This window comes from Taudactylus pleione, unplaced genomic scaffold, assembly GCF_031769625.1.
Source record: "Taudactylus pleione unplaced genomic scaffold, aTauple2 ptg000306l, whole genome shotgun sequence".
Taxonomy (NCBI): domain Eukaryota; kingdom Metazoa; phylum Chordata; class Amphibia; order Anura; family Myobatrachidae; genus Taudactylus; species Taudactylus pleione.
In genome coordinates this window covers 3,463,077-3,488,930 of record NW_028284707.1, presented here as the reverse complement: position 1 = coordinate 3,488,930, position 25,854 = coordinate 3,463,077, and the positions used below count along the sequence as shown (strand labels likewise).

General features: G+C 46.8%; 1 protein-coding gene across 6 annotated transcripts in view; it reads right to left on the bottom strand.

The window, feature by feature from the left end:
- The window catches only part of DYNC1I1 (dynein cytoplasmic 1 intermediate chain 1), a 503,273-nt gene that overhangs the window by 143,740 nt on the left and 333,679 nt on the right, over positions 1–25,854 (bottom strand). For all 6 annotated transcript variants that reach the window (XM_088442236.1, XM_088442240.1, XM_088442238.1 and 3 more), the window contains one exon: positions 18,748–18,892. In XM_088442236.1, coding sequence (XP_088298362.1) covers positions 18,748–18,892 — 145 coding nt within the window. The remainder of the gene's footprint in view (positions 1–18,747; positions 18,893–25,854) is intronic.

Sequence of the window (25,854 nt, the reverse complement as noted above, 5' to 3'; positions counted from 1 at the left end):
TAAAACGTGGACTGTAATGGCGGACTTTGGGAACCTCTGGGATAGATCATAGAAAGCACTGGAACTATCCTGTACTTAAATAATATCATAATATCAGTGACAAGATTACTGCCAAATAGCAGCTACAGCCGTCTCTGAGTCTCGCAGCTGCCGATTTATGGTAGAAGTCCTATTCCAAGTATCAGGAGTTATTCTAGCACCTAACATAGAGATTGTAATATGGCAAATTACTTTTAGGAGTAAGTGGAAGTGAGTGAATAAAAACACAAAACTCTCAAATAACTGGCAAATTGACCAAATCACACACAGCCCTCACTCATGATACGGAGCTTGTCACACTGAGGTAAGTGCACCACATAACCACGGCCCACTCACCTACACTAGACTGCGGTTGGTAATGCCATAGGCGTGTACCGTACTGTATAGGCACTGGGAGTCTGATTCAGCATTGTAAGTGCAGACTGTCAATCACTGAGTTTCTGCGTGGAGAGGGGGCGGCGAAGGCCTCCATTTCCCAAAACGAAGACGTGTCGCCGCCGTTGAGAGAGAAGGTAGAGGCTTGCGAGACCCCATGGTCACTCGGTCCACCGAGGATCATGCAGATGATCTGATGCTGCGTCCAGGGATGCAGCTCAGATCATTAATGCATGCAGGAGGCGTGACACCTCCTGCTGCATTAGCATATTAGCAAGGACGGAATTGCAAAGCTGCTTGTGTGCGGCTTTGCAGTTCCGTCCTCTGCTGAATCACCCCCTGAGTCATGACATCTATCAAAAACATCCCCGAGCCATCTGTGCAGTCATACTGTGAATTATGGTGCTTTTGCTATTCCGATGTTTCACTATTTCTCGTACTCTGTAGCTTTATGTTAGGACCCTATTTAACAACGAGCCATAACACCTTTAGTACTTGCTAATGGAGTCATGTCTTCCTTTCAGTCTTTAACAAGCAGCAGGGCCGACGAGAGCCGCGCCGGGCCCAGATGGCAGGGAGTGTGGCCTAATCTCGGGAGGCGTGGTCACGCCCCCTTAGATTAAAAAAAATATTATTCCAGAGCTGCACGCTGGGGAGGGGGGCGCTGTGTGCCCCTCAGCCCAGCGCACAGCCAATGGGGGGCGCGATCAGCGTGATCGCTCCCCCCATAGGAGACTGCTTTGGCTGCTGCTTTTGTAGCCACAAGCAGTTTCCCAGTGCAGCTCAGCACACAGCAGCGTGTGCTGGGCTGCTGTGACGCTCGGGTAATTTGTACCCGCCCCCCCCCTACTCTCGACGCCCAACAAGCAGTAGTAATCTTAGCTTATCGCTGTTTGTCACTGTACCGCTTACTCCATCTATAGATGGTGATAGAGATAAGGTCCCTATTGCCGGCCCTCCAGGCTTTGCTGTGTCCTCGCCAGGTGACAGTGTAATGCACACGCGCAGATTGGCCGCATGATACAGCAACCCATCGCTGGCTGGGGCCAGCTGCCAGCAACACCGTAAAGAATGCTGCCACCAAGGCGGGGGGCGTCGCTGGACCTCGCCGGATAGATTAGTAATGTTAAATACCAACTGCATATTCATTTGTGTCACTGTGATACTATACGCAATATACCGCTGGTTATAAGGGGCTCTTAATTGCTTGGTTATATGTCCATTGTAGAACTGAGAGGGACCGGGGTGGGACAGTGCATTGCTGGGACATATTAACAGATTTGGTTAGGGGACAAGCCATGTTGTATGTGCCTACTCCCGCCTTATGCAGTCAAGAGCATGCGCTCAATGTAATCACAGCAGCGGCTCTAGGCCCGATAGCAGCAGCGCCCCCTATAGTTCTGTCCCTGCTACAGAGCACTGAAAGCGTAGCTCTAGGTTTCTATTTTATTATCGTTAATAATATACTACAGCTACCACCGTTTCTTCCTATCTATAGTGATATGTAACAGCCCTGTCTCGTTGGATTCATTCTTTACAAGTCATCCTTAATACTGTATGAAGGAAAGGTCACGCATCCTACTTTATAATTAGCAGAAGTGTGAGTCTGGTATTACCAAAACACAATCTATCCCTCCAATGTAAATAGTTTACATTGGAAGGCGTTGACCAAATGTGTTATGAAGTAATGCGCGGCGTGATGTCCTGCTATGTGTGCTGTTACTGCAGTCATGTCTGGGGTGTAATGAGGCGTGACAGCAAGCGACTACTCTCCACGTGTCTTACAATAACTATGACTCAGTGCTTAGCCTGTCAGTACATTAATCCCTCTCCCTCTCTGCACAGATAGAGATACATACGAATCAATGCAAATGTCCTTGCTGTCATCAGGGGGAGCGGCTGTAACGGACTAGACAGCAGAAAGCACATTCCCTGCACGGTCTGCTATATGTTCATTCGCTCTCACTATCAGAATATAGCCATACAACTTATCATTGTATATTTGTGGCTTAATCCCCGAAAACACCCGTTTTCGGGGGTTAACCGCAAATATTAAGTTTCCCCCAGCTGCTATCCCTCCATTACCGTAGGTCTCTATGGGGGATGTGATGCTGCCATATTTACCAATTTCCAGAATGCGTAGAATTCCAGAGATCGGCCCCCACAGCTACCGCCTTCTGAAGATAGCCTATGGGCTACACATTGTGGATTCAGCCAGCAGAGGGTTCCTCCGGAAATGGGAGCTGTGCATGTGCGGTCAGCAGGTTTCTTCCTATTTATCATGGACACCTTGTGCCTAGTATACAATAAAGAGCCCATTCCCTGGCGCTTAGTGTACAATAGACAGACCATTCCCTGGTAGCCAGGGTACAATGTAGAGACTGTTATCTGTTGCCTAGTGTACAATACATAGCCTATTCCCTGGTACCTAGTATACAATACAGAGCCCGTTCCCCAGTAGCCAGTGTACACTACAGAGCACATTCCCCAGTAGCCAGCAGGGCCGCCATCAGGGGGAGACTGCCGGGCCTCCTGCCCCGGGCCCAGAGAGAGAGAGGGCTCGGGTGGCAATGTCGAGGAAGAGTACTTCGGCATTTGAACTACTATGGAGCCTCGCGGAACAGCAGCCAATCAGGAGAAGTTGCTCCTGATTGGCTTGCTGTTCCGCAAGCGGTGACTAGCTCGCGGCCAGCTGAATACTATTGAGCTGGCCATGAGCCAATCACCGCTCGCGGAACAGCAGCCAATCAGAAGCAGCTGCTCCTGATTGGCTGCCGTTGCACAAGCTGTGATTGGCTCCCAGCCGGCTCCATAGTTCTAATGCAGCAACGCAGACGCTCTTTCCTCCGCTTGCCGCACGGTGCATTACTAGCCGCTGCCACCTTGGCCCCTTTCTCAGGTACTTTTATATTCGTGTTGACCCTGTCTTGTGCCCCCACTCGAGTACAGTCAACCTTCCCTAAGCCCTCTCATTCCCAGCCAGCCTTCCTTCTCAGCCAACCCCCCAGTCCAACCAGCCTTCCTTCCCTGCCCAACCCCAGTGGAGCCAGCCTTCCTTCCCTGCCCCCCCCAGTCCACCCAGCATTCCTTCCCTTCCTACCCCCCAGTCCAGCAAGCCATCATTCCCTGCCCACCCCCCCAGTCCAGCAAGCCATCCTCCCCTGCCTACCCCCCCAGTCCAGCAAGCCATCCTTCCCTGCCTACCCCCCCCAGTTCAGCCAGCCTTCCCTGCACTCCCTCCCCCTTCTAGTCCAGCCAATCTGTCTTCCCTGTCCTAGTCCAGCCAGTCTTCCCTGTGGCACCCCTATGTCTAGCCAGCCTTCTCTGCCCTGCCTCTCCCCTAGTCCAGCCGGCCTTCCCTGCCCTTTGCCCCCCCAGACCAAATCAGCCTTCCCTGCCCCTTGCCACCCCAATCCACTCTTCCCAGCCAAGTGCCCCTGCTTTTTTTTAGCCTTCCCTGCCCTGTGCCCCCCATTAATATCCAGTGTTCTCTACCCTGTGCCCCCCCCCTCCACCATGTCTAGCCATCCCTGATTTACACACCAATTGATGCACCACCCCCGAAGTAGCTCCACCCAAGGCTGCCCTATACCTCGGGGGGCCCTGCCTATTTTGTCAGTACCGGGCCCCAAAATTTCTGATGGCAGCTCTGGTAGCCAGTGTACAATACAGAGCCCATGATTACCTAATGCCTAGTGAACAATACAGTGCCCTTTTCCCTGGTGCCTAGAAGAGCCAACCCCAGGCATAGGTAGAATAAGCAAATGCCTAGAGCGACAACTGAGCCGGGGGAGCACCACTGAGGCTGGATATAATTATCAATTTCAGGTGGGTAGACCAGCAACATTTATTTAGCACCGGGCATCGGCGATGGACCCGATCCATGGTGCGGGGAGCTCAGGTTCTTAATATCTCTGCCCCCCCTTCCTGCAGCTTCTGATCAGATCATTCTGAGAGAAGCTGCAAGTGGGACACACAGAGACTGTGACCCCGAGCTCACTGACCCTGCATCGATCTGCTTGCTGCACGTCAGCGAGTGAGTCGAAAGCTAGAGCAGCATCAGTGTCATGTGTCATCGCGTCTGACAGTCGGATCTCCCAGTCAGCCTGCGCGCTGCAGCGTCGAAAAACGCAGAGAGGGCAGAAGAAAGAGTGAATGAAAACTCCTTGCAACTCGATTGGGTGTCTGTCTCAGCAGTTAACAGAAGATAATCAAATGCCCAGGACGGCGCTCCTATATAGTAGTACATCCATGTAATAAACCCACTGGGGATGGGTGTATGGTCTCAACATTTCAAGACATTAAGAGGTCTATTTACTAAGCCTTGTAAGGAGATAAAGTGAACGGTGGTAAGGTACAAGCCAACCAGCTCCTAACTGTCATTTTTCAAACACAGCCTGTGACAAGGCAGTTAGGAGCCGATTGGCTGGTACCTTACCACCGCTCACTTTATCTCCTTACAAGGCTTAGTTAATAGACTCCTTAATCTTTTCATCAGGAATACAGAAGTTAAAATGCATAGTACATACCTTATACCCGTCACTCACAACCCTCATGCAAAGCGTTCCTGACACCCATCTGGGAATTGATGACGTGGTTCCAAGGTGAGTAACCCTGTCAAACATCACATCTGCTCCCAAACAGACTGGAGCTGTCTATATCACCATAGCAACAGACAACAAATACAAAGGTCAACCGCAGTCCGATACAAAGTGGCTAATATTGCATAATTAAACGCATAAATGTTATACAGTGTAGCGGAATTTGGGACATTCAAGCTACTGTAGAAACATGATCGCTAGTAGAGAATGCTGATAACGTCCTGTCATTTTATGATTATAAACCAACAATGTTGACGGCAGTATATCAAGGGGGACATATCAAAAAATACAGATGATCATATCAAGACCCGAACTTATTCAAATAAACATGTGAATGATAAGTATTCACTGCGGCCAAGAAGGGGTGTGACCAATGGAAAGGGGGCGTGTTTTTATGACACCTCCCCTTTTCGTCACTCTTGGGGGCGTGCCCGACACTTACGGACATGCTGGGCAGCCCCCAAGCGCTGCTTGTGAATGGCGCTCGGCATCCATTCACCAGTGGTGACCGCTGCTCTGCCGTTTCCCCACCCGCGGGACACTGCGGCCTGTGGGTGGACAGAACCCACAGGCTGTTCCAGCGGGGCACCACGCTGGAGGGCAGGGTGCTTTCTGCCCTTCAGAAATAGGGCAGGGCACGGCACCCCGCTGAAACAGCCTAGCGGTAACGCTACTACAAGTCACACATCCTAGGCATGTGAAATTTCCAGGTCTTCTTGAAAGAAAATGTTGAGGAAGTTGAACAACCAGATCTTTTATACTTTTTCCCTTCATATAGCATGGTAGTAATTTTGTATTCCTTAAACCCGGTAGATCTTTGTCAGAGTTGACCAGGGGCCAGAAATTTCTGGCTACATCCATAAATCTGGGGCTGGCTGTTGTATATTCATTGACCCAAATCACATTATCTTTCCTATGTTTGGTGGGCACTTTTTTCTGCTCATCTCTCAGGGGTCTTGCTAATGCTCTCTCCTTGGTTCATTTGAGGGTCCTAGGATGGTATCCTCTAGCGATCAATTGCAATGTCATTTGATCAATATGTTGAATTGCATCCCCCTTGTCACTGCAGATGCGTAGGATGCGTAAGAATTCCAAGTATGGGAGACCTTTCTTTAACGCAATATGATGGTGACTGTCGGTGTGTAGGAAAGTATTTCTATCAGTTGGTTTTTGATAGAGCGTTGTTGTTATACAGTTCTCCTTGAGAGTAATTTGTACATCCAAGTAGAGTATCCTTTCTTCGTTGAACTGAAATGTAAATTTCACCGTCCTTTCTCTGTTTATTGCTTCCATCATGATGATGAAGTCCGCAATCTCCCCCGACCAGATAAGAAAAGTGTCGTCTATATATGGTGTGAGCCATAGATCAATTCAGCTCACTCCAAAGCAGAGAAGAAAATGTATTTTTCAATTTAAAACATATACGCTTTTGCGTAACTGGGAGCTACACAGGATCCCATCGCGCAGCTCCGTTTTTGAATATCGAACTGGCCAACAAACATGAAATAGTTCTTATAGAGAGTTAACTCCAGAAGCTCCATAAAAAAATCTAAATCTGGCCCCTTGTAGTGAATATTATTGGTTAATAGACATCTAGTGGCTTGTAAGCCCACCTGGTGCGGTATATTTGTATAAAGATTTACATCGTCCAGAGTGCATAAGATTTTTTTGGAGGTAAAAGGGCTCCAATGCTGTAACTTGCAGATGAACGATGTGGTGTCTTTGAGAAAAGTGGCTTCTGCTTGCACCACTGGTTGTAAATAAAAAGCCAGGTATTTCGCTCTTTAAAGAGACGTTTTCCGTTTGTATGGAAGAATTCGTCCATAACTTATTTAGGAATTAATATACCATCCTCTATCAATGCTGTATTTAATGAAAATTATGTTCCTCTCCTGACCCAATTGTCTTCCTTGGCTACTGCTTGGATGAGTAACGAGATCTCCTGGTTGGGTCACATAGCGGCATTCAAAATGATGTTATTACCAAGATTGATGTATTTATTTTGTGCTATTCCCTATGCTATTCCCCACAAATTATTGCAGCAGATGCGCCGTCTGATGATTTCTTATGTGTGGGGGGGTAAGCCCTCTAGAATGGCTTAAAGCCGTATGGTTCGGCCTAAACCCCAGGGTGGACTTAACCTACCTGATCTGAATAGATACCATGAAGCAGCCCTTCTATCTCAAATATGTGATTGGTTCCTTCCCCCTTCTGTTAAAGTTTGGGTAGACTTAGAACATGCCCTCATCCGGCGATTCCCTCTCCCTGACCTTCTATGGTTACCCCAACAACATCGACCAAAACCCCCTCTTCTACCTAAAACAATCCTGGATACCTTAAAAGTTTGGGACCTTAACCTCTCAGCCCATTTCGATTTTATCCTCCCCACTAGAACTATTTCCCTTCGAGCATTGAATATAGTATTGCCCAATCTCCATATGTCTTACTGGATGAGTTTGGGTATGGAGTCTTTGGCAGACTTCTTTTCCCCGTCCTCAATTTTTTTTTAATTCAATAGTTTTTGTTTATTTTCAAGAAAAAACAAAAGAACATAAAACAAAATAAGTACAATAATAAAGTACATCACATTAAACAGTCTCTATGTGGTCTCTTGTATAAAACATATCCAATAACATAATATAAAGCATACAGGGCATATTACACCACGGATTCACAATTATGGCATACATCTCGTCTATACATTACATACCTAAATTGAAGCACTTCTACAACCTCCTCATATGGGCATTTAACACACTACATATATACATCCCTACGGCTTCATTACAATTATTACAAAGAAGCTAAGTACTATGCACATCTCTATCCCCATTGGTTATCCACGCCTGATCAAATCTATTCTCTTATTGTCTCTTCCCATATGGCGAATCCAGCCATCTACCCCAAACAAGATAAAATTTCTTCTCAGCCTTCCTGGCTAAATACACAAATTTCTCGTGTGCCAAAGTCTCATTTACCAGTGCTACCCATTGTCCTATCGTTGGACTCTCAGGGGCCAACCATGTTCTAGCTATGCAAACCTTTGCAAGCATACATAAATTAACAACATATTGTACAAAATGTTTATCTAAAGTATCCTCGTCAATACCAGCTAGTGTACATACCATGGGTGTTAGCATATCCCTAGGAACACCAGTGGATGTCAATATACAATTAACCTCTTCCCAAAAAGAGCCTATAATAGAGCATGACCATAGTAGGTGCCAAAAATTACCATTAGGGGAGTTACATTTTGGGCATTTTGAATCAGATCTACCACCGAATTTAAATAAGCGATCTGGCGTTAGATATATTCTATGTAGCAGGAACAGTTGAATTTGCTGAAACCGAAATGTTGTAGTAGCTACTCTTGGACTACCCAGGATTTCCACACATCGTCTGGCAATAGTCCAAGGTCAGCTTCCCATTTTTGCCTAATGGATGGTAAATCCATATCGTGATGTTCTCGCATTAAAGTTGCATACATAACAGACACTAAGTGCCTTGGTCCAGCACCCAGTAATAAAAGTTTTACAGGGGAATCCCGGATCATTGAGGGGGCATCCACAAATTGTGCATCTATAGCATGACGAAGCTGGAGATATCTGTAAAAATATTGTTTTGGAACATTAAACTCACATTGCATCTGTTCAAACGCCTTAAACACCCCAGACGCATATAATTGTCCAAGTGTGTTCACCCGCCATTTCCCCCATACCCTGTCTACCTGCAGCTCCTCAAGCTCCTCAAGCCCCTTGGTATTGAGTAAGGGGGTATCAGGATACCATCCCTGGCCCTGGAAAATCTGCGTGACCTGCCTCCAAATCAAGACCGCCTGCCTAACCAATGGAGCTCTAACACCCCTCAGGTTGCCACTAAGTAGTATTTGGAGTGCAGTATGTCCCCGGGATTCCTGTCCCACCAGAAGAGTCGGTAATCCATCCGCCTCCAGACCCTGTATCCATATCCACAATTGCGCCAATTGCGTCGGATAATAATAAAACTTAAAATGGGGTAACGCCAGGCCCCCAGCATCCCATGACCTAGTAAGTGTATTCAATTGAATACAGACTCTACGGTTAACCCAAATCAAAGATGATAACAATCCATCTATTTGTCTGAACACACTCTGAGGGAGGTATATTGGGGAGTGTTGCAGCGCATAAAAGAGTTTTGGTTGTAAAGCCATTTTTACAAGATTTACTCTACCAGTGAGTGTTAATGGCAGTTTTCCCCATGTAGCCACCCGGGATCTTAAATATTCTATTCGCGGCTTAATATTTAATGGCATATAACTATGAGGATCGTTAGTTATCCATATACCTAGATATTTGAACGAGTCTACCCATCTTAATGGGAGGGATATAAGCGGAACAACAGGGCACACTCCTCTAATGGGAAGTATACATGATTTGTCCCAATTTATCGACAGACCCGAATACTTTCCAAAGGAATTAATAATTGCGAGGGCATTAGGCATGGAAGTGTCGTATTCTGAGATAAATAGCAGGATATCGTCAGCATATAATGCTATTTTATCTGATCTATTTCCCATGGAAAATCCCTGAACAGCAGGACTAGCCCTAATCAAACAGGTCAAAGGCTCAATGGCCATGGCAAATAGAATGGGTGACAAGGGGCAGCCCTGCCGTGTACCTCTCGAAAGAGGGAAAGAGGATGAGACAAAACCATTGACTGATACCCTAGCCACAGGCACCGAGTATAGCAATTTGACCCATTTAATGAAGCCAGAGCCTGTTCCAAATCCCCTCATTGTCTCCATAAGAAAGGCCACTCCACAGAGTCAAACGCCTTAGCGGCAATTAATGACACAATTATTTTAGAAGAGGGGTCCTCATGTGAAATCTGCAGTTGGGTAAAAAGGCGTCGAAGATTAAGCGAAGTTGATTTTTCTGGCATAAATCCAGTCTGATCTGGATGTATCAACTGGGCAATCACTTGATTTAACCTAATGGCCAGGACTTTAGCAAGGATTTTAATGTCTGTAGGGAGGAGAGAAATAGGCTGGTATGACTCCGTCTGTTTAGGGTCTTTTCCCAGCTTTGGTAACACTATTATAAGGGCTTCTGACATGGATTGAGGAAGAGAATTACATTCATACAATTGATTAAATAGCTCGAGTAGGCGAGGCACATAAAACTGGTTATGTTTTTTATATAATTCCAAAGGAATCCCGTCTAACCCCGGGGCCTTGCCGTTTGGGAAGGACCTTATAGCTATGCCAATTTCCTCCGCAGTCAAAGGGGAATCCAGGAAAACTTTTGCCTCAGGGGACAGTTGAGGTAAAACTATATCTGTAAAATAATGTTGCGAGCGGCCATGATGATGGTCGCGATGGTCAAGACCATCGCACTTGCGACGAGACCCTTCTTGTAGGGTCTCGTGGCCGAAAGCCCCAGAGAGATATCGGCTCTAACAGAGAACACGAGTGATGTCAGTGGGGCCGCCCCCAAACGACTGGCGTTCTCATGGGAACGCCTCAGTTTGGGCAGCCACGCCCCCGGCCCGCCCACCAAAGGGGGCGAGCTGTCACTCAACATCGACAGCTCGCCCCCGTTTGGTGCGAGACCCGGGGCGACGGAGTGCCCGTCGCTATCCGGGTCTCGCGCATGCGCACGACGGAGCTGGCTCCGTTGTGTGCATGCGCTCTGGGCCACCATCGACCTGGTTGCGAGCACTCAGCGCTTGCGACCGGGTTTGAATCAGGCCCAAAAGCCGAGGACGTACTGAACAAAACAAGCCCAAATGGCGGGAAATTGGTTGTGGTGGGACAGAGGGCCGAACAAAGGAACAGGAGGTGCTAACTGCGTCACTCAGTCCTCTCCGTTGCTCCTCTCTGTATGCTGGGAGGAGGCGTGGCTGTGGTCTGAGGATGTCCCAGCATGCTCAGCAGTGCACGGCCACGCCTCCTCCCAGCGTTAGTGAGGAGATTTGAAGTATTATGTGTCTCAAACATGACTGCCAGCCACGTTATCACAAATAAAACAAATTCTTGTTATTGTTGAAAGAGGATAGTTGTTAAAAAAGCAAAACTAAGTTGATTCTGTTAAGTGAAGCAGGCCTAGACTAGCAAGGTACTTCAAATGGAGAAATAATATAATTTTATAATTTTTCATTTATTTGAAAACTGGAGCCAATTCAGCTATCGCGAAGATCTAATGCAAATATAGGACCTGCGAGCACTCTCACACCGATCTTAAATCCTTGGCAAGAAAAAACAAAAACATTTTTGTTCCCCAGTGTAATATATGTCCCCCTTTTGGTGGTTGCACTCACTTGATAACTATATGTAGGAGATTTCATTAAACGTTTCCTTTGTTGTGGTGCCTACAGTCAGTGGCTGATCGGCGTTATACACTGCAATCTATACCAAATGCCCCATGAATTGTTCAATAGAAGTCCAACCTAAGAAATGTAAAATCTTTTTAGACTCCATCTTGAATATTAATATTTTCCAGTGTCCGTTTGCAAATCACGGTAACTCAATTGGAGTATAGAGACATATATGTCCATTAGCTTTATTAACTTTGCAGTGAGCAGTATACGATATCTAATTATCGTATTAAGCACCTCGTGTGATTCAATCAATTAAGAGTATATATCTGTAAATTGTCTGTTGTTATGGGTTTGTTTTTGTTGTGTATACTTCTGTCATTTGTGACCTATTAAATATTATTGTCCGATACCTAACCAGAGGTTTCTGTTAATTGTGCTTTCTTCACAGGGCCGTAACTAGGGTGATGCGACATGTGCCACGGCACAGGGCATCGGAGGACTAGGGGTGCTCTCTGGCAATGCCTGACAATTTTCTGTTTATAATCATTCTCACTTGTAGCTTCCTCTTCTTTTATCCTCGGCAGTAGCCGCTCCTGCCCTCTTACCTGAGGGGGGCTGCCGCTGCTGCTAGTCTGGCCGCGAACGGCTGGGTCCTGGCGCCTGTGTAATGAAAATGGCAGGTGCCGAGACCAGCACATGCGCATGAGTGGCGGTGGCGCCGTGCACGTGCATAACACCGGCTTCTGGGGAATGCATTGTTTGCATCCCCGAGAAGCCCTGTAGGTCTGCCTGAAAGGCAGAGCAGTAGCTTCAAATGGAAGTCGCTCTCTGCTAATCGCAGCCCGGACTGGCAGACCCAGGGGGAGGAGACACCCCCCCTGGGACTGCCCATCGTTTGCACAACTGGCAGGTGGCTCTTCCAATGGGAAGCCACCTCCAGTCACAGTGTAGCCACTGCAGTCACGGACTGCACTGGCTCACTGAAGTGGAGGATTTTACTGGGGGGGGACTGCAGCCTTGATTTTACTGGGGGGACTGCAGGCTCCAGGCTTGTGCACAGCTTCTCTGATGGAGAAATCCTGCTGCATCTTCACCAGCGCTCTCCTACACTAGAGGTGGAGAGTTATGCTGCATAATCATCGTGTATTATCACTGCAGCCATTGCATTCACACAGTATCAAGGCACAGACACTTGGATAACAGTGCTACAAAGGGATTGGTACCCCTTCGTCGTATGGGTCAAATAAGATTTGTCATGCCTCTTCCTCATGAGGCAAAGTCTCTTTTTCGGACACATGCCTTATATCTAGGGATGTGCAGGCTCAGATAGGTTCGTGTTTGCACGTTGAGTTCGGATTTTTCCCTCAAAAAAAACGGAACTCAGAAAGAGGCAAAACGTCATCTTGCATGAACAAACATCATCATTCCTTTCACATAACTTGTCCCTATTTCCCCTATCCTGACATTCCCCTCTGCAAGTAATATTCATCACACCCTGTTTATCATGTCCCACTCTATCCTGTCCTCATACCTCTCCCACATCACTACACTTATCCAGCCTCCCTCCAGGACACACACCGACACCCTTCACTTTAAAACACTAACGCATGCAAATAAACACAGCCGCCTATTATTTTATTAAACACGCTCCCCTCCGGCATTCAGACGCACTACACGTGCAGATATTTGTATGTATATGCATGTATTTATGTATGTATGTATGTAGTGGTCAGTGTACAATACAGAGCAGTGGCGGAACTAGAGAGTGTGGGCCCAGGTGCAAGAATATGCTTTGGGCCCCCCTATGCAGTGCCATCAATAGTGGTCTCCCCATGCAGTGCCCCAGTAGTGGTCCCCATATGCAGTGCCCCCAGAAGTAGTCCCCTCTATGCATTGCCCCCCTATGCAGTGCCCCAGTAGTAGTCCCCCCTATGCATTGCCCCCAGTAGTAATCCCCTCAATGCATTGCCCCAGTAGTAATTCCCCTATGCAGTGTCCCCAGTAGTAATCCCCATATGCAGTGCCCCCAGTAGTAATCCCCCCCCTATGCATTGCCTCAGCAGTAGTCCCCCCTATGCATTGCCCCCTTATGCAGTAGTAATCCAGTAGTAGTCCCCCCTATGCATTTCCCCCAGTAGTAGTCCCCACTATACATTGCCCTCAGTAGTAGGCCCATGCATTGCCCCAGTAGTAATCCCCCCATGCATTGCCTTCAGTAGTAATCCCCCCTATGCATTGCCCCCTTATGCAGTGCCCTCAGTAGTAGTCCCCCCTATACATTTCCCCCAGCAGTAGTCCCCTCTATGCATTGCCCCCAGACGTAATCCCCTCTAAGCAATTGCCCCAGTATTAATCCCACTATGCATTGCCCCAGTAGTAATCCCCCTATGCAGTGCCCCCAGTAGTAATCACCCCTATGCATTGCCCCCCGTAGTAGTCCCATGCAGTGACCCCAGTAGTAATCCCCCATGCAGTGGCCCCAGTAATAATCCCCCCTATGCATTGCCCCCAGTAGTAGTCCCATGCAGTGGCCCCAGTAGTAATCCCCCCTATGCAGTGCCCCCAGTAGTAATCCCCTCTATGCATTGCCCCAGTAGTAATTGCCCTATGCAGTGTCCCCAGTAGTAGTCCCCCCATACAGTGTCCCCATTAGCTGCCCCCCATATACAGTGCCGCAAAGAGGCGGCCACCGTCACCATATAGTGCCCCCAGTAGTAGTCCCACGTATGCTGTGCACCCACAATCACACACACAAAAAAACCCCCGCATCTTACCTGTTCCCCCGCTCCTGCCGACGACTGCCGCTGTCCGCTCCTCCGGGCCCACTCTCGCTCTGCACCATGGGATGGGAGAGACATCATGACATCTCTCCCATCACCCACTGCGGAGGGAGCCTGAAGGCGGAGCTCATGAATGAGCTCCATCCGGCTCCCTACGTAGACGACTCAGCAGCCAATGAGAATTTGTCTGACTCTAATCAACTGCTATTACAAACTGCTCTCACTGCGGTCTGCCCTACACTTGGGGCCACGGACAATAGTGGCGGTGCAGCGGCGGCTATGGGCCCCTGCACAACAACGGGCCCCCATGCGATGAACCGGCTGCACCGCCGCTAGTTCCGCCCCTGATATAGAGCCCATTCCTTGGTGCTTAGGGGCCTATTCATCGTAACTAAAAATTTGATGGAGGTAATTAGGGTTAGAACTCGTATGGAGTTCTACCTAATTGCCGGAGGAATTCATCATTCCTCCTCTCCATAAGTATCTACTCCGAAAAGCTGTCATTTTTGCGATGACAGCTTTTCGGGAAATAGATACTTTTCCCTGCCTACACTATCTTACCGCAGCTGTAATCAGTGCTGCGCATGCGCTGTTACATTCACAAAAGCAGCGCAAGCGCAGCACTGCCCCCACACACCCCCTTTCCTCACCTCCCTGTCCCCACCTACCTGGCCACTGCAGCTGCCTTCGGCTGCTGCTCTGACACCATGTTCTATGGGCAGAACACAGTAAAGTTTAGAAAAAAAAAAAAAAAAAAGTTTTTTTTTTTCTAAACTTCACTGTTTTCTGACGGGAGAACACGGTGTCAGAGCAGCAGCCGGAGCCGGAGGAGGGACCAGGGAGTGATGGAGGGAGCCGAGGAGGACCTGCTCATGCTGAAAGCAGGCATGCGCAGATTGCGTGCATATTAGCATTTGCGTTCCTTGATGAATCAGGCCCTGAGTCCATCCCTGATGCCTAGCATTAGCCTTTGCAACCTATGGGCTACATTATGCACATTTTTCAGGAGAGAGATCTGAAAGATCCTTCCCCAGTAATATTCACTTGCACATGTACAGACGTGAAGGCATTTGAATTATGCACCTTAATAATGTCCATGTTGGAAGCTCAAACTTGACAAAGATCCTACAGAACAAGAATCATATAGACACATTTTCTCAAGTAATGCAGAAACAAAGTTCCTCAGTAAAGCAATAGCTGAATATATAGGTTGTGAGCTTTAAATAAATTGTGAAAAGTCCAACAATGATGGAAATGTTTCATCTTTTCATAAATTCACAACTCCAAACATAACATCAGTTTGTGTATACAGCAGGAGGAATAATAGCAAAGCGTAGAAAAGAACGACCTGTGACCACCATTCAGGAATTACATCTGCATTTCTACTTTTCAAGCACTTTTATATGCACAATACAATTTTGGCTTGTAGGTAAAATGGAAAATTGTGCTCAGTTTAAAACACTGACTAAAAGGGCATTTCGCTTTTAAAAACGTTTTGTAATCTATCAGATCAATGTATCAAATTGTCACTAGTGCTGATGCGATATGTCCAGTAATTGCTAGTGGGCAACCCTATTGCACAAGCGCACTTTTTTTTTAAGAACCGCCATTGGTTTCTTTGAGCCCTACAGCAGTAGCATCCTCAGATGGCGCTATGTGCTACTTGCCTAGTGACAACAATCTATGCTTCTCTTCGCTTGGCAAGTTGCCAGCATGCCTCGCTGCCGTAGCTAGCAATGGCGGCAGCGATATTAAGTGAAAGCAGAGACAGCCGGAAAAATCTCTGATTGCCTTATAATACATACTGTATAGAGTACCTCGTGCTATTATGATGTGGCATAACAGTATGACCCAAAGTGGCTCACACATGCCTACTCTCCCGGAAGTCGCGGGAGGCTCACGATTTTTCGGGTCTTTGCAAATATATGCAACAAAGATCTCTGGATTTCTATTACCATGTAGTATTCAAATCTTATTGCTGGTCTGTTGCAGTGTGCTGGGGGGAACATTTTTTTGTTCTTGTCTATTTGAAACCCCTCCCTTTTCAAGCACCTGTGAAAGACCATTAATTTGATTTGAGCAACCACTATTTTATATTACTGTTCTGAGAGGCATGGATGGGACCACCATTTGGAGGGTGTGCTGGTTACTGTAGTGCTATTTGGAGGATTCTGGGGTACCTCCAGGTGAGTTGTCTCTCATCTGAGATATATTAATGTATGTGCTATTATCATGTGGCATAACAGTATGCAATTAAATGACTTATGTAGCGTTAGGGACCACCAGTTCAGAGACGCCTTGATGCGGCCCAGATGGCTTAAATATAACTTTGCAAATATATGCAACAAAGATCTCTGGATTTCTATTATCATGTAGTATTCAGATCTTATTGCTGGTCTATTGCAGTGTGCTGGGGGGTACATTTTTTTTTTCTAGTCTAGAATAAACCCCTCTCTTTTCAAGCACCTGTGAAGGACCATTAAGCAGCCGCTATTTTATATTACCATATAGAGAAGCAGTAATAACCCCATTTCAGTTAAACCTTTATCACCGCTAAATTGCATATTTTCAACATTTCAGGTTATTGCCATTACAGATTAGACTGAATTATAAACCTAATACATTTAGAAATGTTATACATATTTCTGTTTATGTTTAGCCTTATAAATGCAAATAAAGGGAAAGTACACAATAGTATAAACTCCACATATTAACCTTCCCCCATATATCCTTACTGTGGGGTCCTCCCCAAGGACTGCCACCATTACTGGAATGCAACTGTCGGTCCCTTGCCCCAAAAATCTGGGAGAAGAACGTATTGTCAATGCTCTTGGACTATACTTACTGGCTTTCTGTCTTTCCCCTCCGGGAGCAGGGGCGTGGCCTAGGTGGGCTTTGCAGGGGCATGACGAAGCGATTGCATTATTGTGGCCCCACCCCCACCATACAAACCGGTAAGCATTGTAAAACGGGGGTCTAGGAAACAGTGACGCCAGTATGAATGGCGTCATTAGCCAACCTGGGTCACCCACTTTACTCGGGAAGTAGGGGGCATCGGGCAGATGCGGTGCAGTGTCGGGAGTCTTGAATGCTCTTTTGGGTGGCGATGAGCGCCACCCGAGATTCGGCAGCCTCCCGGCCATTACGGGAACGGTAGGCAAGTGTGTTTTGGATACAGGGCCTGATTCAGAGCCGGACGCTATTTGCGGACGGTCGTTCCAAAAAAGGGGCCGGCTATTTAAATTGAGCGCTCGCTCTTTGCGGTTTGTTGATGCCTCTATGTCTGAGCGAGCGAACGAAAAATGCGCTCGCTATTTTGTAAAGACGCCCCTTTGCCGTTCGCATCACACGTCATCTCCGGTATTTATTAGATTAATCGGGTACATCGAAAGGCATCTGAACTGCTCGCAGTGCTTGTGGTAGCTTTTTCTTACCGCTATCACTGCGAGCAGTTCAGGCTAAAAGACAACCAAGTGACGTGGTCGTTGACGCTCCTTTACTAATTATGCACTCCCATTAAACGCCCTTTTTACCATTAGGCACGCCTGCGTTTGGATCTCCACTCCCCCGTTTTCAAGCACCTTCCCCTGTTACCACCCACAAACGGTACATTCTGTCAATCAAATTAGCAGCCCCTCGCTGTTTTGCGAGCGCACGATTTCCGACCGCAATGACTGGTTTGCGCATGCGCATTACGACCATACGCATGTGCAGTTGTGCGAACATCGCTCAGAGTGAACGAGCGGCCGCTTACGAGCGGCTCTGAATCAGGCCCACAATCCCTAAGTTACTACGCCAATCCTGTCAAGAGCTGGAATTACTATTTACATACTGTGAGCTAGGGCTGAATCCCTGCCTAATTCTTTCCAGTGTTACCGGTTCTCTCTGGGCTGTCTGGCTTTAATCTTGTGGGGATCATTCTCTTTATAAGGGGGAGATTTATCAAACCTTCTAAAAAGGACAAATAGAGTTGTTGCCCATATCCACCAATAAGATGCTAGCTATCATTTTATAGAATGTACTAGATAAATGATAGCTACAATTTGATTGGTTGCTATAAGCAACACCTCCATTTGTCCTCTTTAGCTGGTTAGATAAATCTCACCCTATGATAGGGATGCTCACCCTTGGTGTGTATCAGTTTGGGGTGGGGGTGTAGGCAAATAGCATTAGCGTAGGGAATTATTTATATTGCTATAGAAAGTGCACTGATTACAGTGTCTGCACTTGTACACTTTCAATCCGAGTTCAGTATTTCAACATTAAAGGATTCAGAAGTTTTTTTTTTTTTTGTGGAATACTTCTCGGATGATCAGCTGCCAGTAAAGAGCAGTCAGTCATCACTCCATATGTAGGAAACGTGATCTGCAGAAGCACCAGATCTCATTACATCTCTAAGACTTTCATTTGGTAGCACTTGTACAAATCTGGTCAAATATCAATATTCCCCCCGCTCAGACACATGGTATACGTTAATGGGTACTGGAAAAGATTAACCTTGATATAAAAGGATACATAGTAAAAAAACCTTATTACTTTTACATATCTTGACTGACACCCAGCATGGAGATCAGAGTGTTGTAAGCTTTTGAAGAAAACCTGAGAACAGTTAGGAGAGAGGCCGATGTTCTGTGTGTACGGAGTGCGGTCATCACCTTAGTAGTCCACAGTTTGACAGTCCAGTCGAACGATGACGTCAGGAACAGATGGGAGAAGTCGATGGGTCCTACTGCACTGTGGCAGTTCAGTCCTGTTATCGGTCCCTGGTGACCCTCAAAAACTTCACTGATGCCGGCTTTGCTGTGTACACAATACAAAGGCAAACAGGATTACTCACTCACTGCCTACAGCAACCTGGTACAGGAATATAATGACGGAGATGAATGAAATGCTATCATGTTGATCAGGGCCGTAGGGTAGTGCGGCCGGTGCCATCGTACAGGGCACCACAGGGCAGGGGGCGCTGTTTGGGCCTGTCAAATTTCTGTTTATTATCATTCTTGCTTGTAGCTTCCTCTTATTTCATCCCCAGCAGCTCCTGGCCTATCCTATCTCTTCCCTGACTCTTCCCCAAGAAGCCATGGCCTTTTATTGGGTGCATTACGTCCCTTTGAAAAATGAGGGGGGCACCAATGCTCTTTCTGGCACAGGGCACCAAAAAGTCAAGTTACAGCTCTGATGTTGATGAACAATTCCTGTACACAGTGTGCCATTTATATATTTATTATTCCCCACAAGCCATGGAGGAAAAGTGAGTTAGCCAGAGCAGAACAAGGCTTGTGAACACTGGGCCTGATTCAGACCCGCTTGCGAGCGCTGAGCGCTCGCAAGCGGGTCGATGGTGCCCTAGTGCGCATGCGCACGACGGAGGGAGCTCCGTCGTGCGCATGCGCAAGACCCGCATCGCGACGGCCAAGCCGTCGCTATGAGTCTTGCGCCAAAGGGGGCGTGCTGTCGATGTTGAGTGAAAGCACGCCCCCTTTGGTAGACGTGCCGGGGGCATTGCTGCCCAGACGGAGGCGTTCCCATGGGAACGCCTACCGTCTGGGGCCGGCCCCACTGACATCACTAGTGATGTCAGTGGGAGTGCTTTTGGCTCTGATAGAGCCAAAAGCACTCCTGGGCTTGCGGCAGCGAGACCCTACCGCAGGGTCTCGTCACAAGCCCGATGGTCGCGATGGTCTTGACCATCGCGACCATCTTTTTGGCCGCTCGCATAAGCTGTGGGTGGTCACAGCAATTTTAGGTAGGAGGGCCCTGATTCAGAGCGAGCGCTCTTGTCAGAGCGTCCGGCTCTGAATCAGGCCCACTGGTCTAGAATAGAAAATAATGGAAGCTGGATAGGTGGGTTCTGCCATTTGGAGAGTTGAGCACCAATGTTTGGTTTGTGTGGTTGAATGTGCTCTTTAAATGTTTCCATCAATTCATTATCATAATGTACCATCATTAATTGGCCAATAAAATTTTACACTCAGTTTTAAAACGCCAGCAATGTTGTCTGTGGGCGTGATTCAGCAAGGAAATGCAGATGCTAATACGCACGCAATCGGTTGATGTTTGTGCTCTGCGCATGCGTATGCAGTGCGCAAACTAGCAATTGCGATGGGAACGGCGATTGCTGAGGCTACACAGACCCAGAGCAGAGTGATTGACAGGAAGTGCCGTTTGTGGGTGGTGATGGGGGAACGTCAGGCGAACGCAGTCGTGCCAGTGCATTTCAACTCCGTTGCAGGGGCATGCATAAATTATGCACTGCGTGGCCATAAGCAGCCATAGCACTGATAGCGTGCAAGGCTGGTAGCAATGTCTGAGTAAGGTCAGGGCTTGTGCAAGTGTGCATATGGGTCCGATGTTACTCGATGCTACCGATCGTTTCGCTATTTTCCCCTAGTATACGGATGTGAGTAAGGGGAAGTGGGCATCCTTATGTCAGGGTGCGATCGCAATTTGAATGCAAACATTTACATGTCACCACTGATATTCGCAACTATGGTGCGTGCGTATACACAGAATAGTGAATCAGGCCCTGTGTCGTTATTTCATTATTATACTGTACTTGGGTAATTTTAGTGATGCAGGTAACATTGGGGTAATGCACGGAATACACTGTTACGATGTTTATATAATTATATTGATCAGTACGGTGTTACCAATATGAAGTCTGTACCGGAGGGTGTGGTAAATTTGCGTATGATTCACATTATCAACAATCATTGTGTCGACATACTATTTTTCTTGTAATTCTCTTCCTAACCCTATTGCAAACCCTAACACTAACCCCAACTCTAACAGCAACCCTAAGCCTAATGCTAATCCTTATGCTAACCCTAATTCTAACCCTAACACTAACCCCAACTCTAACAGCAACCCTAAGCCTAATGCTAATCCTTATGCTAACCCTAATTCTAACCCTAACACTAACCCCAACTCTAACAGCAACCCTAAGCCTAATGCTAATCCTTATGCTAACCCTAATTCTAACCCTAACACTAACCCCAACTCTAACAGCAACCCTAAGCCTAATGCTAATCCTCATACTAACCCTAATTCTAACCCTAACCGTAAACCCAACTCTAACAGCAACCATAAGCCTAATGCTAATCCTCATACTAACCCTAATTCTAACCCTAACCGTAAACCCAACTCTAACAGCAACCCTAAACCTAATGCTAATCCTCATACTAACCCTAATTCTAACCCTAACACTAACCCCAACTCTAACAGTAACCCTAAGCCTAATGCTAATCCTCATACTAACCCTAAGTCTAACCCTAACCGTAAACAAAACTCTAACAGCAACCCTAAGCCTAATGCTAATCCTCATACTAACCCTAATTCTAACCCTAACCGTAAACCCAACTCTAACAGCAACCCTAAGCCTAATGCTAATCCTCATACTAACCCTAATTCTAACCCTAACCGTAAACCCAACTCTAACAGCAACCCTAAGCCTAATGCTAATCCTCATACTAACCCTAATTCTAACACTAACCTCAATTCTAACAGCAACTCTAAGCCTAATGCTAATCCTCATACTAACCCTAACCCCAACTCTAACAGCAACCCTAAACCTAATGTTAATCCTCATACTAACCCTAATTCTAACCCAAACTCTAACAGCAACCCTAAACCTAATGCTAATCCTCATACTAACCCTAATTCTAACCCTAACACTAACCCCAACTCTAACAGCAACTCTAAACCTAATGCTAATCCTCATACTAACCCTAACCCCAACTCTAACAGCAACCCTAAACCTAATGCAAATCCTCATGCTAACCCTAACACTAACCCAAACTCTAACATCAACCCTAAATCCAAAGGCAAATCCTCATGCTAACCCTAATTCTATCCCTAACACTAACCCCAACTCTAACAGCAACCCTAAGCCTAATGCTAATCCTCATGCTAACCCTAACACTAACCCAAACTCTAACAGCAACCCTAAACCTAATGCTAATCCTCATACTAACCCTAACCCCAACTCTAACAGCAACCCTAAACCTAATGCTAATCCTCATGCTAATCCTAACTCTAACCCTAACACTAACCTCAACTCTAACAGCAACCCTAAACCTAATGCTAATCCTCATACTGACCCTAACACTAACCCCAACTCTAACAGCAACCCTAAACCTAATGCTAATCCTCATACTGACCCTAACACTAACCCCAACTCTAACAGCAACCCTAAACCTAATGCTAAACCTAATTCTAAACCAAACACTAACCTCTACTCTAACAGTAACCCTAAGCCTAATGCTAATCCTCATACTAACCCTAAGTCTAACCCTAACCGTAAACAAAACTCTAACAGCAACCCTAAACCTAATGCTAATCCTCATACTAACCCTAATTCTAACCCTAACCGTAAACCCAACTCTAACAGCAACCCTAAGCCTAATGCTAATCCTCATACTAACCCTAATTCTAACCCTAACCCAACTCTAACAGCAACCCTAATTCTAACTCTAACACTAACCTCAACTCTAACAGCAACCCTAAACCTAATGCTAATCCTCATACTAACCCTAATTCTAACACTAACCTCAACTCTAACAGCAACTCTAAACCTAATGCTAATCCTCATACTAACCATAACCCCAACTCTAACAGCAACCCTAAACCTAATGCTAATCCTTATGCTAACCCTAATTCTAACCTCAACTCTAACAGCAACCCTAAACCTAATGCTAATCCTCATACTAACCCTAATTCTAACCCTAACACTAACCCCAACTCTAACAGCAACCCTAAACCTAATGCTAATCCTCATACTAACCCTAACCCAACTCTAACAGCAACCCTAAACCTCATGCTAATCCTTATGCTAACCCTAATTCTAACCTCAACTCTAACAGCAACCCTAAACCTAATGTTAATCCTCATACTAACCCTAAATCTAACCCAAACTCTAACAGCAACCCTAAACCTAATGCTAATCCTCATACTAACCATAATTCTAACCCTAACACTAACCCCAACTCTAACAGCAACTCTAAACCTAATGCTAATCCTCATACTAACCCTAACCCCAACTCTAATAGCAACCCTAAACCTAATGCAAATCCTCATGCTAACCCTAACACTAACCCAAACTCTAACATCAACCCTAAATCCAAAGGCAAATCCTCATGCTAACCCTAATTCTATCCCTAACACTAACCCCAACTCTAACAGCAACCCTAAGCCTAATGCTAGTCCTCATGCTAACCCTAACACTAACCCCAACTCTAACAGCAACCCTAAACCTAATGCTAATCCTCATACTAAACCTAACCCCAACTCTAACAGTAACCCTAAACCTAATGCTAATCCTCATGCTAATCCTAACTCTAACCCTAACACTAACCTCAACTCTAACAGCAACCCTAAACCTAATGCTAATCCTCATACTGACCCTAACACTAACCCCAACTCTAACAGCAACCCTAAACCTAATGCTAATCCTCATACTGACCCTAACCCCAACTCTAACAGCAACCCTAAACCTAATGCTAAACCTAATTCTAAACCAAACACTAACCTCAACTCTAACAGCAACCCTAAGCCTAATGCTAATCCTCATACTGACCCTAACCAAAACTCTAACAGCAACCCTAAACCTAATGCTAATCCTCATACTGTACCTAACCCCAACTCTAACAGCAACTCTAAGCCTAATGCTAATCCTCATACTAACCCTAATTCTAACCCAAACTCTAACAGCAACCCTAAACCTAATGCTAATCCTCATACTAACCCTAATTCTAACCCTAACACTAACCCCAACTTTAACAGCAACCCTAAACCTAATGCTAATCCTCATACTAACCCTAATTCTAACCCTAACACTAACCCCAACTTTAACAGCAACTCTAAACCTAATGCTAATCCTCATACTAACCCTAACCCCAACTCTAACAGCAACCCTAAACCTAATGCGAATCCTCATGCTAACCCTAACACTAACCCCAACTCTAACAGCAACCCTAAGCCTAATGCTAATCCTCATGCTAACCCTAACTCTAACCCTAACACTAACCTCAACTCTAACAGCAACCCTAAACCTAATGCTAATCCTCATACTGACCCTAACCCCAACTCTAACAGCAACCCTAAACCTAATTCTAAACCAAACACTAACCTCAACTCTAACAGCAACCCTAAACCTAATGCGAATCCTCATACTGACTCTAACCCCAACTCTAACAGCAACCCTAAGCCTAATGCTAATCCTTATGCTAACCCTAATTCTAACCTTAACACTAACCCCAACTCTAACAGCAACCCTAAGCCTAATGCTAATCCTCATGCTAACCTTAATCCTAATGGAAATACTGATATGATGAATGGTGACTTCCGCCATACCGTACCAGGCAGCCGTCCGTAAGGCCCAGAGCGCGCGCACACTCTCTCTCTCTCTCTCTACGCCAGAGGAGTCTTAAGTAAAAAAGATGCCCACTGACAGCTTCTCTGATTTGGTGCTACATCCAAACACGCAGCCATCGGACATCTGAGTAGCCCTCAGGATGTCTGCTGAAATAATGCTGCCAGGGCTAGTGAAGCTGGATCCAAGGATGCAGCGACTGGATTCGGCTACGGGTGCCGTCATGCCTCATTTTCTGGAAGGCATCCGTGTTGCCGCCCCATCCCCGCCCCAAACACCAGTAGCATGTCAATCAGGATGAGCTGTTTGGGGCACTGCTAGTGACATCGCAGCCCTAGATCTGCACATGCGCAGTGCGGCTTAAAAATTTGGGAGATGTGCGTAATCATCGAGTTTACGTACATCTCTGAATTAAGCCCTCATTTTAGCTTCACAGTAGTATCTTCTGAGGGCTGGGATCACAATTGGAAAGCTGCCTGCGTGCATAAATCATATATCTATAGCCTGCATGTATAAATCATATATCTACAGCCAGCGTGCATAAATCATATATCTATAGCCGGAATCGTTTCGATTCCCGGCAGCGGCTGGCCGACAAAAGCAGAGTTCCTGGCAGCGGAAGCCTGACAGCGCTGGAAATCCCGATCGTCGATAGGTAAGTACTTACTAACCTAACCCCCTAACCCTCCTTAGGGGTGCCTAACCCTAACCTCCCCTATCTAAGTGCCTAACCCTAACCCCCCCCTTCCCCGCTACCTACACCTAAGTCCCCCGGGGGGGTGCCTAACCCTAAGTCCCCCCCGGGGGTGCCTAACCCTAACTCTCCCTCTCCCTAGCCTAACCCTAACCCTCCAGAGGAGTGCCTATCCCTAAGTCCCCCCTGGGTCCCCTAAACCTAACCCCCCCCCCCCATGGCTGTCCGCTCGCAGCGCCTGGCATCCCTTCGATTGGGATTCCAGGCGCCTGTCTCCCGGCGTCGGGAAAATGTCAGGCGTCTTCCCGATTATATACCCTATAGCCTGCGTGCATAAATCATATATCTATAGCCTGCGTGCATAAATCATATATCTATAGCCTGCGTGCAGCTTTGCAATTGCAATCCTTGCTGAATCAGGCCTATAGTACATAGGGCCTGATTCAGACCCGATCGCAAGCGCTGAGCGCTCGCAACCGGGTCGATGGTGGCCCACAGCGCATGCGCGAGAGCCGGCTAGCGACGGGCAATCCGTCGCTCCGGGTCTTGCACCAAAGGGGGCGAGCTGTCGATGTTGAGTGACAGCTCACCCCCTTTGGTGGGCGGGCCAGGGGGGTGGCTGCCCAAACGGAGGCATTCCCATGAGAACGCCTGCCGTTTGGGGGCGGCCCCACTGACATCACGAGTGATGTCAGTGGA